General features: G+C 38.4%; 1 protein-coding gene across 1 annotated transcript in view; it reads left to right on the top strand.

Annotated features, from left to right (window-relative positions):
• Positions 1–16,907, top strand: part of EFCAB5 (EF-hand calcium binding domain 5) — an 83,727-nt gene extending 66,820 nt beyond the window's left edge. The window contains exons 20-24 of the mRNA XM_031468467.2: positions 1,465–1,568; positions 3,408–3,661; positions 4,870–5,156; positions 5,515–5,611; positions 15,979–16,907. Of these exons, the coding sequence (XP_031324327.1) occupies positions 1,465–1,568; positions 3,408–3,661; positions 4,870–5,156; positions 5,515–5,611; positions 15,979–16,172 (936 nt within the window). The 3' untranslated portion in view covers positions 16,173–16,907. The remainder of the gene's footprint in view (positions 1–1,464; positions 1,569–3,407; positions 3,662–4,869; positions 5,157–5,514; positions 5,612–15,978) is intronic.
• The last annotated feature ends 333 nt before the right edge of the window (positions 16,908–17,240 follow it).

Genomic DNA, 17,240 nt, shown 5'->3' with positions numbered 1-17,240 from the left:
ATCACAGCTACAATGAGGTATCTCCTCAAACCAATCAGAATGGCCATGATCAAAAAGTCCACAAATACCTAGAGACGATCATACTAAGTGAAGTAAGTCAGAGAAAGACAAATATCATATGATATCACTTATATATGGAATCTAAAAAAATTACACAAATGAACTTATTTACAAAACAGAAACAGACTCACAGACATAAAAAACAAGGGGAAGGAGTGGGAAGGTATAAATTAGAAGTTTGGGATTAGCAGATACAAACTTACTAGATATAAAATAGATAAACAACAAGGTCCTACTGTATAGCACAGGGAACTATATTCAATATCTTGTAATAGTCTATAATGAAAAAGAATATATATATTTGTATAACTGAATCACTATGTGCTACACCAGAAATTGACACAACACTGTAAATCAACTATACTTCAATTTTTTAAAAAAGCCACACACACAAAAAAAGTCTACAAATAATAAATGCTGGAGAGGATGTGGAGAAAAGGGAACCCTCCTACACTGTGGGTGGGAATGTAAGTTGGTGCAGCCACTATGGAGAACAGTATGGAGATTCCTTTAAAAACTAAAAATAGACTTTACTATATGATTCAGCAATCCCATTCCTGGGCATATATCTGGAAAAGATGAAAACTCTAATTCAAAAAGATACATGCACCACAATGTTCATAGCAGCACTATTAACAATAAACATGGAAGCAACCTAAATGTCCATTAACAGATGGATGGATAAAGAAGATGTAGTACATATATACAATGGAATATTACTCAGCCATAAGAAAAAATGAAATAATGCTATTTGCAGCAACATGGATGGAACTAAAGATTATCATACTAAGTGAAGTAATTCAGACAGAAAAAGACAAACACTGAATCACTGTGTTGTACAATATATAATGTTTTTAAGTATAGTAATATAAATATAATATTGTAAGTCAGCTATACCTCAATACAAAAAAAAGAACCTACAAAAAAATAAAAGTGAGCTGTTCTCTGTGTCAAATGCTGCTGAGAGTTAGAGAAAGATGAGGATTAGCGATGGACCAATGGATTTGACAACAAGACAGTCACTAGTAACCTTGACAAGAACAGTTTTTGGTGAACCGGTGAAGACAAAGATCTCACAGGAGAATTTTTATCATATTTATTTCCTTTGGGCTTTTCTGTATTTGCCAAATGTTCTACAATGTGCTTTAACATCAGAAAAATAATGTACACACACAATTTTTATCACAATTATAAGAAAAAGTTTATACATTTAAAAGAATCTTGTATTTTGAAAATTTTCTCTTGTGGAACACTTCACTCCTTACTGATATGGAATAAGAAAAATGTCACTGTACTTAAAGCTAGAGTTCATGTATTTTTTCTATTTATTTGACCTCAAAAGCTCTAATGAGAATATGAAGTCTAATACTCCTCTCTGTAATGAAATATCTGCCTCTTTTCAAGGACTCAGACTATGTCTTACGCAATATGATGGTCACAGGGCACCTGGGTCTAACAGAAATCCACAGGAATCCCCCTACCATCTTTAGGAAGACGTGCATCTTCAGGTATGAGCCATGTCTGGTTTGTCTGACTGCCAGCTTCTGCCTCTTATTAGTACACACCCTCATTCTAATTGGGTTTCAAGGAAAAATTCCTGTAGACCTTTGCATGGGTCCTTTCCCCCTCAAGTCCTTTTTAAAACAGATTTCAATTTAGTGTTTATTTTCTGTAATTTTCTTATACACATGGAATTAACAAAAGCCCACCATGATTATGAAAAATGCACCCACATCACTTATCAGAGCTCATCATCTTAATGTTAGTCTGTGAATATGTATGTTTTATTTAAAGAAGACAGGCTGGGGCAAAGATGGGGAGGAGGCAGAGAATGTTGCCTTTAATAAGTACCCAGTTCTAGATTACTTTGAATGCCTCTCACCTGTGGAATGCAGAGAACACTTTTAACCTGTGGGCATATGCAAAATGGAACTTAACTGAGACTATGCCTATTGCAAAAGAGACTAACTGCTTCTTAGAGGGTCAGTGGAGTTGAGTAGGCATTAACCTATCTCAGACTTAGGAGGCTAACTTAACATTTAAGTATCTATTTTAATTAAATTTTAGTTTGGCCTCATGGCAGAATGTTCATTCAGTTTTACGCTCTTTTGCATATAATTACTCCTTGTGCTGGTCAGAAGTTTTACTGGAGTCCTTGTAACACCCTTGTAACACAAACTTATAACCCCAGATTCCTGTGTATAACTTAGAGCAGGTGCCCTTTGAGGAACTCTGTTGCCCAAGAAGGTTTAGTGTGATGCACCAATAATCTGATTATCATAAAGACAAAGTGGTGGTTCAGCAGCAGTGAGGGGTAGGAATAGCAAAAGGAGGACATAATCTTCCCTGTCATTGCAGGATTGATGTTATGAGCTATAAGTGAGCTTTTTGAGCCTATGCAAAGCACCAATATTTCTACAAATACCCCAAAGGAATGACATCTCAATATCAATGTAGAGAGGGAAAGGGGAAAAGAGATAAAAGAGATGTGTTTATACCTCACTAGAGAAAGAAGGAGCCACTACATTTCTATGAAAACCTCAGGTCCCTCACTAAAGCAAATGCTGTCGACGCCCTGCCCGGAGCCCCATATACCTTTTGCCAGCAGCTGCAGGTACTGCTGCTAATGACTCACACTGTAACTTTCTCTGGAGAAGCGCCCTTGAGCAATGAGGGCCCCTCACTAGGAGGTACCTGAGAATTATATAAACATACTCCCCACCCCCCAGAAAAGCTTAGAGCTCTAATGACTGACCAAAAAACCTTCTCCCTTGCCTCAAGGTGGGCAGATTCTGTAGCACAATTTGCCTTCCAAATCTCTCCTTGGGGTCAGGCTACTTCACCTGAAATCACATTCTTACTTAGCTTCTCACCCTTCTCCATCCTGCTTCCCTCAGACCCTTACAGGTTTCCCCTCCCTCAGTAAATCATTTGCATGGAGCACCCCTGGCTCAGGCTCTCCTTCTAGGGAACCTGACCCAACACACTCATTGTTCCTTCAGGTATTCAACCAATCAATACTTACTGGACAATATGTAAACAAAAAGCAGATGCCTTCAGATGAGTGTAAGTGTAGTGAAGACAATAAGGCAGAGTAGCATGAGTGAGTGTGACTCAGGTGCAGCCACTCTGGAGTGCGTGGTCAGGGAAGGCTTCTCTAGGGGGAGAAGAGTGTGCCGAGGGAGAGAGCCAGTGAATTCAGTGGGTGGAGTGGCCCAGGCAGGGGAAACAGCAGCAAGGGCTGGTGTGGTGGGAGGCACGAGAGAGGGTGATTCAGTATGTTTGGGTGGAATGTTATGAACAGGCTGTTGTTTTATATCCATATGCTTATTTGGTTTTGGTTTCAGAGATTTCCTCTTTAAGTGCACAGACAGTTCAGAAGTTGTTTTGGCCTCTGTCTGTGGAGAAAACCACATAGTAGTTCCACTTCGTGAGAGAACAGGAGAAGCTTTGGGAGTTCTCGATTTTAACATTGGCAGGAGTAAGATGTTGTTGTATCGAGAATTTAAAGATCTGCAGAAAATGATGAAGATGATCCAAGTTGCCTGCTTTGAAATACTGGGCGAATTATCTGGAGAAATAAAGAAAAACTGTATCTTAGGTATTGTGAATGCGGCGACCGTCTGAATTCATGGGTTTAATGAGTTTGGGGGAAATCACAGACAATGCAATGAAGGATGCATTTTCTAAAATGAATTGCTGCAACATACAGATCTTTCTATGCAGAAGGATTTCCTTCATGCCGTCTTGAGTTGTTGAGTATGGTCCATAAATTAGAGCAGAGTAAGGAATCCCATTTTCTTGGCTAGAATCATGGTTTTAGAACTGGAAGGATTCATAAAGGCAATATAGAACTAGCATTTATTAAATACCGGATCATGTTTCAAGCACTTTAAATATGTTATTTCAATTAGTACTTACCATAATTCTATGAGGTGAATGGTGGGTGATATTTCATTTTATAAGTGAGGAAAGTGAAGTTCAGAGAAACAAAACAACTTGCACCAAATCACATGGTTAACAAGTGGTGAAGGCTGGTTTTAAACCTTAGTTTGGGTGCTTTTTCCACTTTATTACACAGCATTAACTCATTGGAACATCTCATTTTACAGATAAAGACGCTAAGGCCCATCAAAGTAAAGGTCGAAGAGCAAGCCAGTGCAAAGCCAAGAGCAGACCCCAGTCCTTGTGATTCCACATCCACTAAGGCTACCCTTAGCACAAAATCAGTTTGGGCAGAAGGGAAGGAAGAAGGAAGCATGGAAACCTTTGACTACCTAGAATGGAGTTAATATAAATAAATTAGAAGAGTAACATTCAGTAGGAAAAGCTGAAAGGTTTCTAGCCATTACACAGGGTGGGCTAAGAAGAAAAAAGAAAAGAAAATTCACGTCTTTTGAGCATCCAGTATGTGTAAGACCTGGGACTAAGCACTTTTACATATACCATCTCCTTTAATTCCCATAGCTCACCAGGGAAGTAGGGATTATCTCTATTCTGACAGAAAAGGAAAAGGAAGATCAGAGAGACAACAGAACCAATAAGGGGGGAAGTAGGTATTCAAACCAAGGTCTAACTCCAAAACCAGAGTTTTTCCCTTTCCTCAGAGCCTCTTCCTGTGAACTTCACCGGCTGTAATTCCATTTTTGCTTTCTGGTTTCATGACTAGAGAAACTAAGATTGTTTAAAAACCATAGGATATGATCTTCTTTTTCCTGAAAAAAAAGTTGACTATATTATGCTCAGAATCCTGTGAAACAGTAATGCATGTACTGAACAACAATGTGGGATGTCATCCTATTATTCCAGAGATTGAAAATGTGGGAGAAGTCCAGCGGGCAGGCATCCTCTTCTTCCGAGTCATGCTGCAAGAGCTACAAGAATGCCTCCGGCTGCTTACCTCCATGGACTTTGTGTCACTGTTGCTCTTTGATTACAATCCTCTGGAAAAGCCCAAGTCTCCACCAGACAGCAAGTCCCAGGAGTTGGAAGCCAACATAAAACTAGTACAAGACATCCTGAAGGGGATTATCTTGTTCTTTCATCCAGAGTTGGAATTATCAAGTGATTTTGAAAATTGGGAAAAGTGCAAACTGGTAAGTTTTTTTAAAAAAATACTCTCTTCATTGAAGAATAACCCACACAAATTTAGATGTACAAATCATAATTGCACAAATCTTCAGTATACAAAAGCAAGAATTTTTATACCATGAACATTTGTAGCAGGCACCTGATTAAGAAACAGAACATTAGTGGCATCCCCAAAGTCCTCCTTTGTACCCTCTCCATCACCTACCTCATACACACACGCTCACCCCAAGGGTGACCAGAATCCTGACTTCTAGCACCATAGATTGGTTTTAAATGCACATAAATGGAAATGTGTGAACTGGTGGATTGGGCGCTCTACTTCCACTTGCTGATGATTCCGTAACTTTTGCTCTTTGTTCACAGTACATTGACAGATACTTGGTCCAGAATATTTGTGACTTTGATCCAACTGCTGGGCACATGGAAGTTAATTTAAAGCTCATTGATGAATGTATCAAAGGTAAATTTCCACTTAATTATGGCCTAAAATCTATACCAACAGCAATAAAACACAATTGCAATCTCGAGACACTATTAGAATAAAGCAAGTGGCTCACAGATTCAGTTTTTAGGGGAGAACAGTCTTCTAAAAGGAGGGACATTGTGTATCATCTACTGCAGTCCCATGGTGACTGTCTATGCCACACTATGAGAATTCAGAAGCACCTCTCCCTCCCACTTACTGACTACATGCTCATTATTTGTTAAAAAGCAAAAGGGAACAGGGGCTGCAGTGAGGCTGGGAGACAAGTACCTTAAGCAAAAAGACAGTTCCCATGAAGAACTGAAGAAAATAATAGATGATTCTTTATAGTGTAGTAATGTAGACTTTAGGGGGAGGACCATCAGCAAGAATCAAGAGCAGTGAGGCTTCCAGGTTGGAGAAGGTGATGAGCTTTTTGGTCACAGAGAACTGGTCACATATAAGAGTAAATAAAAATACATAAGCACACATTCCTCCACCTGTGTATGTTATCCCATCAGAAACCTCAGGCCATGTACATAGGAAACAGTTAAGAATGAACTTAAAGTTGGTTTCTTTTTTGTTTTTAACTCGTAAAAAATGAATCATTAATTGGGAAAATGGCTCTGTAGAAATCGCTCACTAAACCTATCCCTCCTTCCCCCAATCCCCCTCCTACTCTCTTTGGAGACTCTGGACCAAGTCAGAAGGGTTTCTGGACTTCTGGGACATATATGTTAGGCAGAGAGACTCAAAACCAGATTCCTGGGACAAGAGAAAGGAAAAAGCTACCCAGGAGAAGACAACCACACTCCTCAGGTTGTCTGAGGCAGTGGAAGCGCGAAGCAGTGAGCCAGGGCGGGAGGATGAGAGAGAGCCTCTGGCTGAGGAAGGAGTGACACTCCCGGAAGTTTGGGAGTGCCAGACACGAGATTCATATAGAAGTTAACATGAGTTAATGTGAACCAAGAGTGATGCGAGTAGAGGTAGAATTCCTCTTTGGAATGGCTTCTGTGTAGCCTCATGACTGTGGGTTGATTCACAGGGGCTTCTGGAGTCATGGGTGTTATAGGTTTCACTTCTAAGGTGCTGCTTAAGGAAAACAGTAACAACAGCAACAACAAAAATGAATAGTTGTTGTTCACTATAAACTTGTATACACTGTTTTTGGTCTATATTTGTCCACTGAGAACTGGAAAATCCAGAAGAAATGTTTTCTATGTCAGTGCCTATTTGCTTCTCTTCCCTTTGGAGTAGATCTGGCCCCTGCCATGGGTCCAGCACTGCCCCATGTGTAACCAGCTTGTCTGATTGGGACTCTCCCTGAACCCCTACTTCACTTTGGCTCCCACCCAACCTGCCAGCCCCTTAGCCTACAGCCACATCCTGCTGCCAGGGTCACTTCTGTTCCCTCAGACTGATGCTCCCCTTCTTGGCAAGGACTCAGGCATCCACAGTGTCCAATCCAGTTTCTCAGTCAGACAGGAGTTAGGGAGGAAGAGGCCACTCCCCTCTCCACCTTGAAGGTGTGTTCAGGAATTGGCTCTCAGCCCTTAATGAGCCCATTCCCAGACAAAGGCATCTTCCCAGGCATTGTACCAATGCCTCAAGGGAATATCTTCAGGCTCCACCTCTGATTTGCCTATCAGAACTACCTCCTGTTGTCATACATAGCCCTTTGGCTTCAGGAAAACATGCAGATTTCTGTTTCCTCTGCTTACTACTGCTTTGAACTGCGCTAGCTGATTCCTGAGCACCTTTCATCACCAATGCTCCCCATCACTTTCTTTTCCAACAGTGTCCTCAGGTGGCAGGAATTCTAACTGCAGTTAACAGAGCTGGATTCAGCCAGAGGCTAATAGCCCCTAGGCTACCTCCACTACCAAGCCTTTAGCATTATCACAGTCTTTGCAGCAATCAAGAAAGTCCAGAGGTCACCCAGATGCCAACCCTCACTCCTCCAGATATAATTGTATCAGGAAATTCTAAGCTTTCCATCTAGGGAAAGAAAGCGGGGAGCTCTGTGGAGCACATTTCTGTTTGTGCCAGAAAAAGAGGAGTCTTCTGGTAGGGCGGTCTGTTGCCCACATTTATCTGAGCCTTCTACCTGCAAGTAAGGCCCTTACTCAATGACTCCACCCATCAAGAAATGCCACCAACAATATCTGTAGGTTCTGCCCAGGATGGAGACGGACTGTTGGCATATCTCCTAACCCATGAAGCCTTCCAAACTAAAGATTTTGCCAAGAAGGTGGAGTAAGGGCTGGTGATGTGTCCACATTTTCTTAGGGCTTCTGCTTCCAACTCTCACTCTAATTCATCCTAGTTCTAGAAAGTTGTTTTTTTTTTTTTTGATATTTAGAAAACACTTTTCCTCCCAGTTTTATTGAGATAATGACATATAATATTGCATTAGTTTAAGATGTACAACATGATTTGGTATATGTATATATTGTGAAATGATCCCCATAATAGGTTTAGTTAACATCTATCACCTCACATAATTACAATTTTTTTTTTCTTGTGATGACAACTTTTTTTTTAAAGCCTTTCTACTGTAGGCAGAGGGATTATATTTTGTGGGGCTAGCCATCAATAGGCTTTAAAAAAATAGGCATATTCTCATCCTTTAAGTGTTTCTTTTTAAAATTTATTTTTATTGAGGGAACATTGGTTAATAACATTATATAAGTTTCCTGTGTACTACATTGTATTTCTGCTTGCATATACACTAAAACATGCTCACCACTAAAAGTTCAGTTTCCGTTTGTCACCATACAGTTGACCCCCTTTACCCACTTTACCCTTCCTCCCTCCCCTCCCACTCTAGTAACTACTCTTAGCAGCTTTCAAATATACTACACAGTATTTTCAACTCTAGTCACAAGGCTATACATTACACCTCCAGAATTTATTTATCTTGTAACTGGAAGTTTGAACCTGTCAACCATCTTCACCCAAATCACCTTCAACCCCTTCCTCTGGCAATGGCCAATGAGTTCTCTGTTTCTACAAGTTCAATTTTTTTTCAGATTCCACATATAAGTGAGATCATACAGTATTTGTCTTTCTCTATCTAACTTATTTCACTTAGCCTAGTGCCCTCGAGTTTTATCTATGTTGTTGCAAATGGCAGGATTTCCTTATTTTATTATCCATTCATCTGTCGATGGACACTTAGGTTGTTCCCATGTCTTGGCCACTGTAAGTAATGCTGCCATGAACATGGAGGTGCAGATATCCTTTCAAGACAGTGATTTCATTTCCTTCAGATAAATACCCCAAAGTGGAATTGCTGGATCATATGGTAGTTCTATTTATAATGTTTTGAGGAATCTCCATACTGGTTTCCTTAGTGGCTGTGCCAGTTTACATTTCCACCAATCATGCACAAGGGTTCTTTCTTCTTCTCCTTCTTCTTCTCCTTCTTCTTCTCCTTCTTCTCCTTCTCCTTCTCCTCCTCCTCCTCCTCCTCTCCCTCCTCCCCCTCCCCCTCCTCCCCCTCCCCCTCCCCCTCCTCCTTCTTCTTCTTCTTCTTCTTCTTCTTCTTCTTCCTCCTCTTCTTCTTCCTCCTCTTCTTCTTCCTCTTCTCCTTCCTCTTCTCCTTCCTCTTCTCCTTCTCCTTCTCCTTCTTCTTCTTCTTTCTTCTTCTTCTTCTTTTTTTGTGCCAAAACCAGGGAATGAACCATAAGGGTTCTCTTTTCTCCATCTCCTCACCAACACTTGTTATTTGTCTTTTTGAAAATAGCCATTCTGACCAGTGTGTTGTGATATCTCATTGTGGTCTTGATTTACATTTCTAGAAAGGATTATTTTATATTCTGGTGTAATTCCGGGCAGCTGTGTCCCACCTTTATATTGAAGCAGCCATCTTTGAAGGAGCATTGGGCCCCTTTGTCCAGCAGACTTGGCTTCCCAAGACTATGCCATTGCATGTGAATACTTCCCTGTGGGGGACCCATTGACTCCAGTGACCAATCCTAAACAGCTGTGCACAGCACATCAGTAGCCTACTACCCTCTGTTACTCTGCCTAAAGTACTCCCAGTAGTTGGCCTTTTCTACCGGAAGACCCATGACCTGACCACCTTGTCAAGGATCTGGTCCCCCCAACTCTACTTTGGACCTCTGCTGCCAGCTTAACCTGGTTTTTCTGCAGGTTGCCCCATACCTGTCCCGTGTCCCCCTCCCAGTGGTTTTGGAGAGATGTTGTCTACCAGGAAACGTTCTTAGACCTAGAGGCAAAAGATCAGACAAAAACTTTTCACAAGAGTCTACCAACCATCTAGAAATAGCAAATTTAAATACAGCACTGAACTGAATTTGTAACAGCAAGGATGTGTCTGGTTCTTTTAACTCAGTCAGAATGAAATGGACAACAAGATACCAAGAACATCGTTTTGTCCTATTACTTGGATTGGATTAATTGGCTTGGATTTGGTTACAGTTCTCTATCACCTGTTTGCACCTGTTATTCTTGGGCAGTGGTTTCTTCCAAGATTTGTTCCTACTTGTAGGAAAAGAGCTGCTATCACAATTAGATCTCAATTTAAGAGGGAGCCTAGAGTTTGCCATTTATGAGTTGCTCATCGACTTCAGACTCTTGAAGTGGAAATGTCCGTTCCATTTCAGAATAGATTCCCTTGTCCTGACAAGAACCTCTTTAAGGGCTCTTTTAGTTAAGATATGAGACAAGTACTCACGCACGCACTGTTCAGGAGACTGAGGATTTGGTAAAGACCCGGAGCCTAGATGCTTGGCCATTTCCCATGCATTCCTCTTCCATTTTCAAGTCACCTGGGGATAAAAAAAGAAAGAAAAATATTAATTAGCCATCCTCTTTCTGTTCCTTATCACTCCTTTTTTTTTTAATTTTGACATTTTCTAACAGTGGTTATTGAATTAAAAGAAAAATGGTTTTATTTGTCAGGGTAACATCACTGCTGCTTTGATATCTGATAAAGGGCTGTTAAAAATCAGTTCAATGAGAATATTTTTCTATTTGAGGCAAACATATTTTCCAAGTTCCTTTAGCACTCATTTTTTTTATTTCAGAGGAGGTTAAAACAATCTTTTATCCCAAAATGATTAAGAAAGTTATATCATATTTTTATTAAAGTACTTTAAAAGGCCAAATAGAGCTATAAACCTTCTAACAAGAGTCACTAACCCATCTCCTTTCTCTCTTCTTACTCTCGCTAGTTCGTCTCACCAGAAGCAATTCTTTTAGACTTTTTTGACTGTCCTATGTATTGTACACTATAGCCATCTTTTGAGTCATCAGTTTTAAGTCTTGTCAATTGATTTCCTCATTATAGATGAAAGTTTAGTTCTGTTACATCACTATTCTGTCACCCTATCCTCCCAATGTAATTATATTACAATTTGGGGTTAAATCAAAATGTCGTGTTTACATGATTTTGCCTATGCAAATATTATCCACAGCTGAGCATTGTAGCATATTTTGATTATTCCTTTTTTTCACTTTTTGTTTTTCCTGAAGTAAATAATTGCCTTTAATTTTTAAAATTGCTTAGTTTTCTTTGTACTTCTGGATGATTTTTACCCCTTCCATTTGTCTCTCCATGTAATTTTTCAAAAGGTGAGTTTTATCAGGTTTCTTTTTTTTTTTAGTTCCACTTTCTTTTTTTCCTGAAGCCATCCCTTCTAGAGATCTTAATTTTCCATCTTTGGCCTTCCCCCACCCCAGATCTGCTACTTAGCTGCCTCCCTGAAATTCATTTAGCTGCTGTCATGGGCATTTACGTGGCCGTTCTCTTAGTTTGTTCTTGGTCTACTCCCGTGTTTTGAGGTTGCATATCTCTAGTAGTTTACTGAGAAAGAGTACATGAATGGTAAATTTTTTGAGACTTTTCATGTCTGAAAATATCTTTATTCAACCCTCACATTTGATTTGTAGTTTGCCGGGAAATATAATTTTAAAGACATTGTCCCATTTTCTTTTTTTTGGAAATTGAGATAATTCACATACCACAAATTTCACTCTTTTGAAGTTTACCTTTTAGTGGTTTTTAGTATATTCACCAGGTTGTGCGGTCATCCCCACTATGTAATTTTAGAACATTTTCATCACACTTTAGAAAGAAATCGTACTAGTACCCATCGCCCCTCCCCACCCCAACCCTTGGCAACCACTTTCAGTCTCTATAGGTTTGCCTGTTCTGGGCACTCAATAAATGGAATCATACAGTAGGTGGCCTTTTGTATGTGGCTTCTTTCACTTAGCATGATGTTTCAAAGTTCATCTATGTCCTGGCATGTACCAGTACTTCCTTTTTCTATAACCGAATAATATTCTACCATATGGATATACCATATTTTGTTTATCTGTTTATCAGTTGATGGACACATGGGTTGCTTCTGCTTTTGTTATAAAAATAATGCTGCTATGAATATTTGTTTATAAGTTTTTATGTACAAGTTTTGTGTCTTGACATATAACTAGGAATGGAATTGCTAGATAATATGGAAACTGTTCTTGAGGAAATAGCTCCATTGTCAGAAGCAGCTTAGAAACTTCCAAGATTGTTGGAAAGAAGTCTGAAGTCTTTCTGATTCTGCACTTGTGACATTTTTTGTTTTGTTTTGTTTTTCTACAGAAGCTATAGAATCACTCCTTTATCCCTAAGATTATGAAACTTCATGTCATGTCTTTATGTGGGTCTATTTTCATCCATTGATATGAGCATTCACTGGGCTTTTTAAGCTGTGAAACTCAGATCTTTCAGTCCTTGATGATTTCCTCCATGACATCAAGTTTGCTACTTATGGCTATGCAACAAAGGTGCCCTGCTGAGGGGGTGGTGGGGGCTGAAATCTAACCAGGATTCCATTCACTAAACTGTGTCTCAGCTTAAGGCTATGTCTGCTTGGAATAAAGGCATCTCTTTCTTCACACACCTTTTTCTGCTCAGCAAGCTGTGTGCTCAGAGTGCATTCATCCATGGTAGGTGTCTTTTTCTCATTACACAAAGATGACCTAGAGGTTAGTGGTGTCCCTGGCCTCCCTTTTCTGTGTTCCCCTTTGGGATGTCTCCGGTTATTCAGACATTGGATCTCCAGGATTTAGCCCCCAAAATCCCTATATTTTCTCTCCTATTTTCTACCTTTTTATCTTTTTGTTTCACTTTCTGAGACATTCTCACAATGTCTTAATCCTGTTGAATTTCTGTTTCTGTACATTTTGATGGTGAGAGCTTTTGTTGCTGTTGTTCTCTAGATATTTGCCTTCCATAACATCTCTTCATATTTCACGAATGCAATGTCTTAACTCTCTGAGGGTATTAATGATAATTATTTTTTGAAGTTTTCTTCTCCCTGTTGTTTCTTCTCTTTCTTTCTGTTTTAGTGTTTTGGTCTCTGTATCTCATCTTCTCTACATCACACCACTGGGCCACTACTTGCTGATCTTGAGTTAGTTGTTAGTTGAAAGGGGCAGTTACACCTTAATTTTTGGACTTGAAGCTAAAGAACTTCATTCTTTTTTGCTTCGCACATCTTTCTAATTGTCTATAATTCCCAAAGGATTTCACTTAACCCAGTGTTAAAGCAGAGCTCCATAAATGGAATTTTAATTAGAAATATTCTATAATACCCCAATGTTTTCAGCAGAATGAATTCTCTATGTAATTAAGAGTTTGATTAAACTAGAACCTACAAAAAGCACCATAAAATGTTTCTGAATTAACAGGTTCGTAAACAGATTCAAAGGTTGACCCAGAAATTTTTAAACTCAGATGTCTTCAGATAATATAGTATGAACTTTACCAAGGAAAAGCAAAAAACCATAATTGCTTATGGTTAGAAAAGAAATAAAAGCATCTGCTTGAAAGAATTACTAAATCTGTGCAAACTGGTGGTGTCTGCTAAACTGCTAAAAATCTGGCATCTCTCCACCACAAGAGGGCAGTAGTGCTCAACCGTTGCTAATGGGAACTCAACAAGAGCGATGGAGGCTTCCTTAGACGAATCTTTGGAGCCAGTTGTTAAGGCATCAACCTCTCACTGCAAAGGGCGGGGAAACAGGAACCACCAACCAGACAGATTCGGAGCTGCTGTCCCCAGCAACAATAAGGCAGGAATTAAGCAACAGGGGATTGTGAAACGGAGCGACCTTGCTCCCCATCCCCATGTCTTTGAATCACCATGGAGATGGCTAGCTTAATAATGGCTGCAGATAGGGGTCTGTTCATTTGGATATCAGATAAGGACACTGGCAGGTATCAGTGCAACAGAATTCTTAATGGGGATTTGGGAAGGACAGAATAAAAGCTGTAGGGAGCAGCAGAGCTGTTATATCTCAGAAAATTAGGACTAGTTTTAAGAGTGTTCTAGGATGAACTTTTATTTAATTTAAATTCACAACATTGGAACATTATGATAATCAGAGTATTCTTTGCAGCCTATATCATTATCTTTTAAAGCTTCCAGGAAGCTAATTAATACAAAAAGGGATCAATTATAACAAACACACCTCAACATTTTAAGTATGATGTTAATTGTTCTAGAATGACTCATAATATGAGCCCTGTATCAGGCATTTTTAATGTGCTCTCATGACCAGCATCTGTTTTTATTTTTATTCATAATTGTCACTACTGTTACTGAGCTATAATCTGAAAAGATTTTTAGTATTTGAAAAACCTAATTATTCCATAATTTAATTTTGTTTCAATCAACATTTATTGAACACTCACAACTGAGAGGAAAGACAGTGCCTCTGTGTGTGTGTTAAAAGAGAGAATTTTAGAATATTGTACCCATGTGTTTAAAAGTCAACTTCAAATAAAAATTGAGACTTGAGTATGTTTTCTATACTTTATGTGCCTTTCTTATCCTACATTGTACCATTTGTGGTAGTGATACCTTCAAATCATAGAAAGGCCAAACCTAATTCAGGAAACCTTGTTCCTTCATGTTGACTGAAGATAGGAAATAAAATATGTTCTGTTTTGTCTTTCTAATAGATATCCATGAGTGACGTACTTGTCATTGTTGTTAATGAGCCATTGGATAGAAGGCAATATTTAAAACTTCTTATTCGATTACAAGTATGATTTAATGGTTTATTTAACTCAAATTAGCAAACATTCATTGAGTTAGGAACTGTGTTAGACACAGGAAGTAACAAAAATGAGTAAAACATAGACCTGAGGGTAGGAGGCACCTGAAAGAAGGAAGGTAATTAACATTTTTTGAGCAACTAACCTGTGACAGATTTTTGCATATCTTTTCTCATTAATCCTCATAACAATTTTGAGGTATTGGCCCTGTTTTGTGGAAGAAGAAACACACTCGGCTATTAAGTACTTTCTCAAGCTCACAAAACTAGAGCTAAGATTAAAACCCAGATCTGTTCAACTCTAAGGTAGATTCTCTTTCCATTGGACCATTCTATCTGAATATTAGTCATTGACTCCTGGGAGAAAGTAACTTTTATGAATGGCAGTTAAATAGTTTGCAGTTTAAGAAAAGAAACAATGGTGTGCAGTGATCTTATGTTTAAAAAGTAACTTTTAATTGGGAAGTATTTCAAACACAAGTTAGAGGCTAACACCTGTGTGGTCATTACAGAGCCATATTCTATATCCAACCTCAACATTACGTGTGTTTGAGTCAGACCTTTTTTTTTTAATTAATTTTTTAAAAATTTTAGGGGGAGGTAATTAGGTTTACTCATTTTATTTTTAGAGAAGGTGCTAAGGATTGGACCTAGGACCTTGCGTATACTAAGCATATGCTTTACTACTTGAGCTATATTGTCCCCCCTCGAGTCAGACCTTTTTAAAGAAAGAAAACATTATAGGACCAGTTGAGACTTCTATACCCCTCCCTGGTTCCACTGTCGTTGCTTTCTCCCTAGAGCTAATACTGTTATGAATTTAGTGTTTATTGGTTTCATGCATGATTTCTTACTTTCACTACATGCTTATAGAATCCATAAATAATATAATTTTTTTCTTTAAAAAACAAGTAATCTTTAATTGTTCCAACTACCTGGTCTTTGTTGTAATAATATAATATTATTTTGCAAGTTTTTAATTGTTTTTAATTGTATTCAAAAGAACATATTATTCTACAACTTACTTTTTGTGCTCAACGATGTTTTTGAGATTTATCCACAATGGTAGATGTAGCCCTAGTTCTTTAATTGTTAAAAGCTGTGTAGTATTCCATCATATGAATATACCATTTTATCCATTTTCCTGAAATTGCATATTTAAACAAGATTCTGCAATTGTTTTTACCTAAAATATGTCTAACGAACTTTCATCATGATACTGGAACTTATATTTTAGTAATGAAAGTACAAAACTATTCACACTAACTTTTTTCTTGGTGCAGATCACTCTCGAATCGAAGTATGGAAATTTGGTAATACTGCCGTCGAATGCCTATACCAGTGGGCACACGTCTGTTTAGCTCTTGTGAAGCTAAACAAAAAAATAAATAGTGCTATTACACCCCCATTGCCGTCCAAGACTGACTCCTATGTGTATGCAAAAATGCCAGGGGAAAGTTTGCAAGGGAAATGCTAATGAAGTTGCTACTGTATTTAAGTTATTTTTGTCATGTTCAGTTTTGTTTGTTAATCGTAAAATAAAACATTTTCAATTGGAAAGGAGTGCCACATAGACATATTCTGATTCTAGACACTTACCTCAGCACTTTCTAAAGCCAAAAGTGCTACCAAAGGAGAAATTTTATCTGAAAAATATCCAGTTAAAGTAGCCAAAACCAAATGTATGTTATAGGATATATTTTCAAATTTCCTTTTTTTTAGTTTTAGCTTTTCATCTGTCATGGAACCATTATGGTTGGTCAAGTAGAGTTATTTTAATTCTTTTAACGTACAAAGTGAAGAAAAGACTGAGGATTTAGAGAGAAAAGGGGGCAGTTTTTACATCAAAAGAGTACCAACCAATAAAGATTTTAAGAAATGAACTGGGAATTGTTTTTCTAATTTTTCAAAGACATATGAGCACTACCTCCTCCTCCTCCCCATCCCCACTCTCACCCCCAACTTACCTTGACAACTTAAAAGTTATTTCAATGAATACAAATTACTGTGGGAAAATGTTTGTCCATGACTCATGGAAAAAAGAAAACACCTTTTTTTTTTTTAATAACAAAATCCTCTTGAGTTCAAGAACTGCAAAAAGAATTTATATTTATTTAAAGCTTGTTATTACAGCAAACTTTACTGTTCTGTTGTGAGATTTCATCTTTGCAATAAGATATCTGATGACAGAGTCCATTTTTAATAAAATTTTGGGAAATTAAACTTCATTTTCTTTATTTGGTTGACAAAATGTGATGTGTTCCAAACATCTTATAATTTGAGATTGGACGTCCCTTTTTAACCTTTTCTGATAAGATGGCAGTGTTATTACCAGTCCTCATCTCTTGGATGATTGCATGCCCAGTTTTAACCTATAAGCCTGTTTCATATTTGGAAGTGGGGTTTTCAGGGCATTTGCTGCAACATTTCTAGGAACAACGTTCTTGAAGATATTAAACTGATAGCCACATATCCTGATGGCTTCAGAACGAGCTTTTATAAAGAGTCCACTGTGAATACAAATGGCATTTTAGGCAGCAAGGAA

Source organism: Camelus dromedarius, chromosome 16, assembly GCF_036321535.1.
Source record: "Camelus dromedarius isolate mCamDro1 chromosome 16, mCamDro1.pat, whole genome shotgun sequence".
In the NCBI taxonomy this organism is placed as follows: Eukaryota; Metazoa; Chordata; class Mammalia; order Artiodactyla; family Camelidae; genus Camelus; species Camelus dromedarius.
Note: the sequence above shows the minus strand (reverse complement) of the source record. Positions and strands in the feature narration are given on the sequence as shown.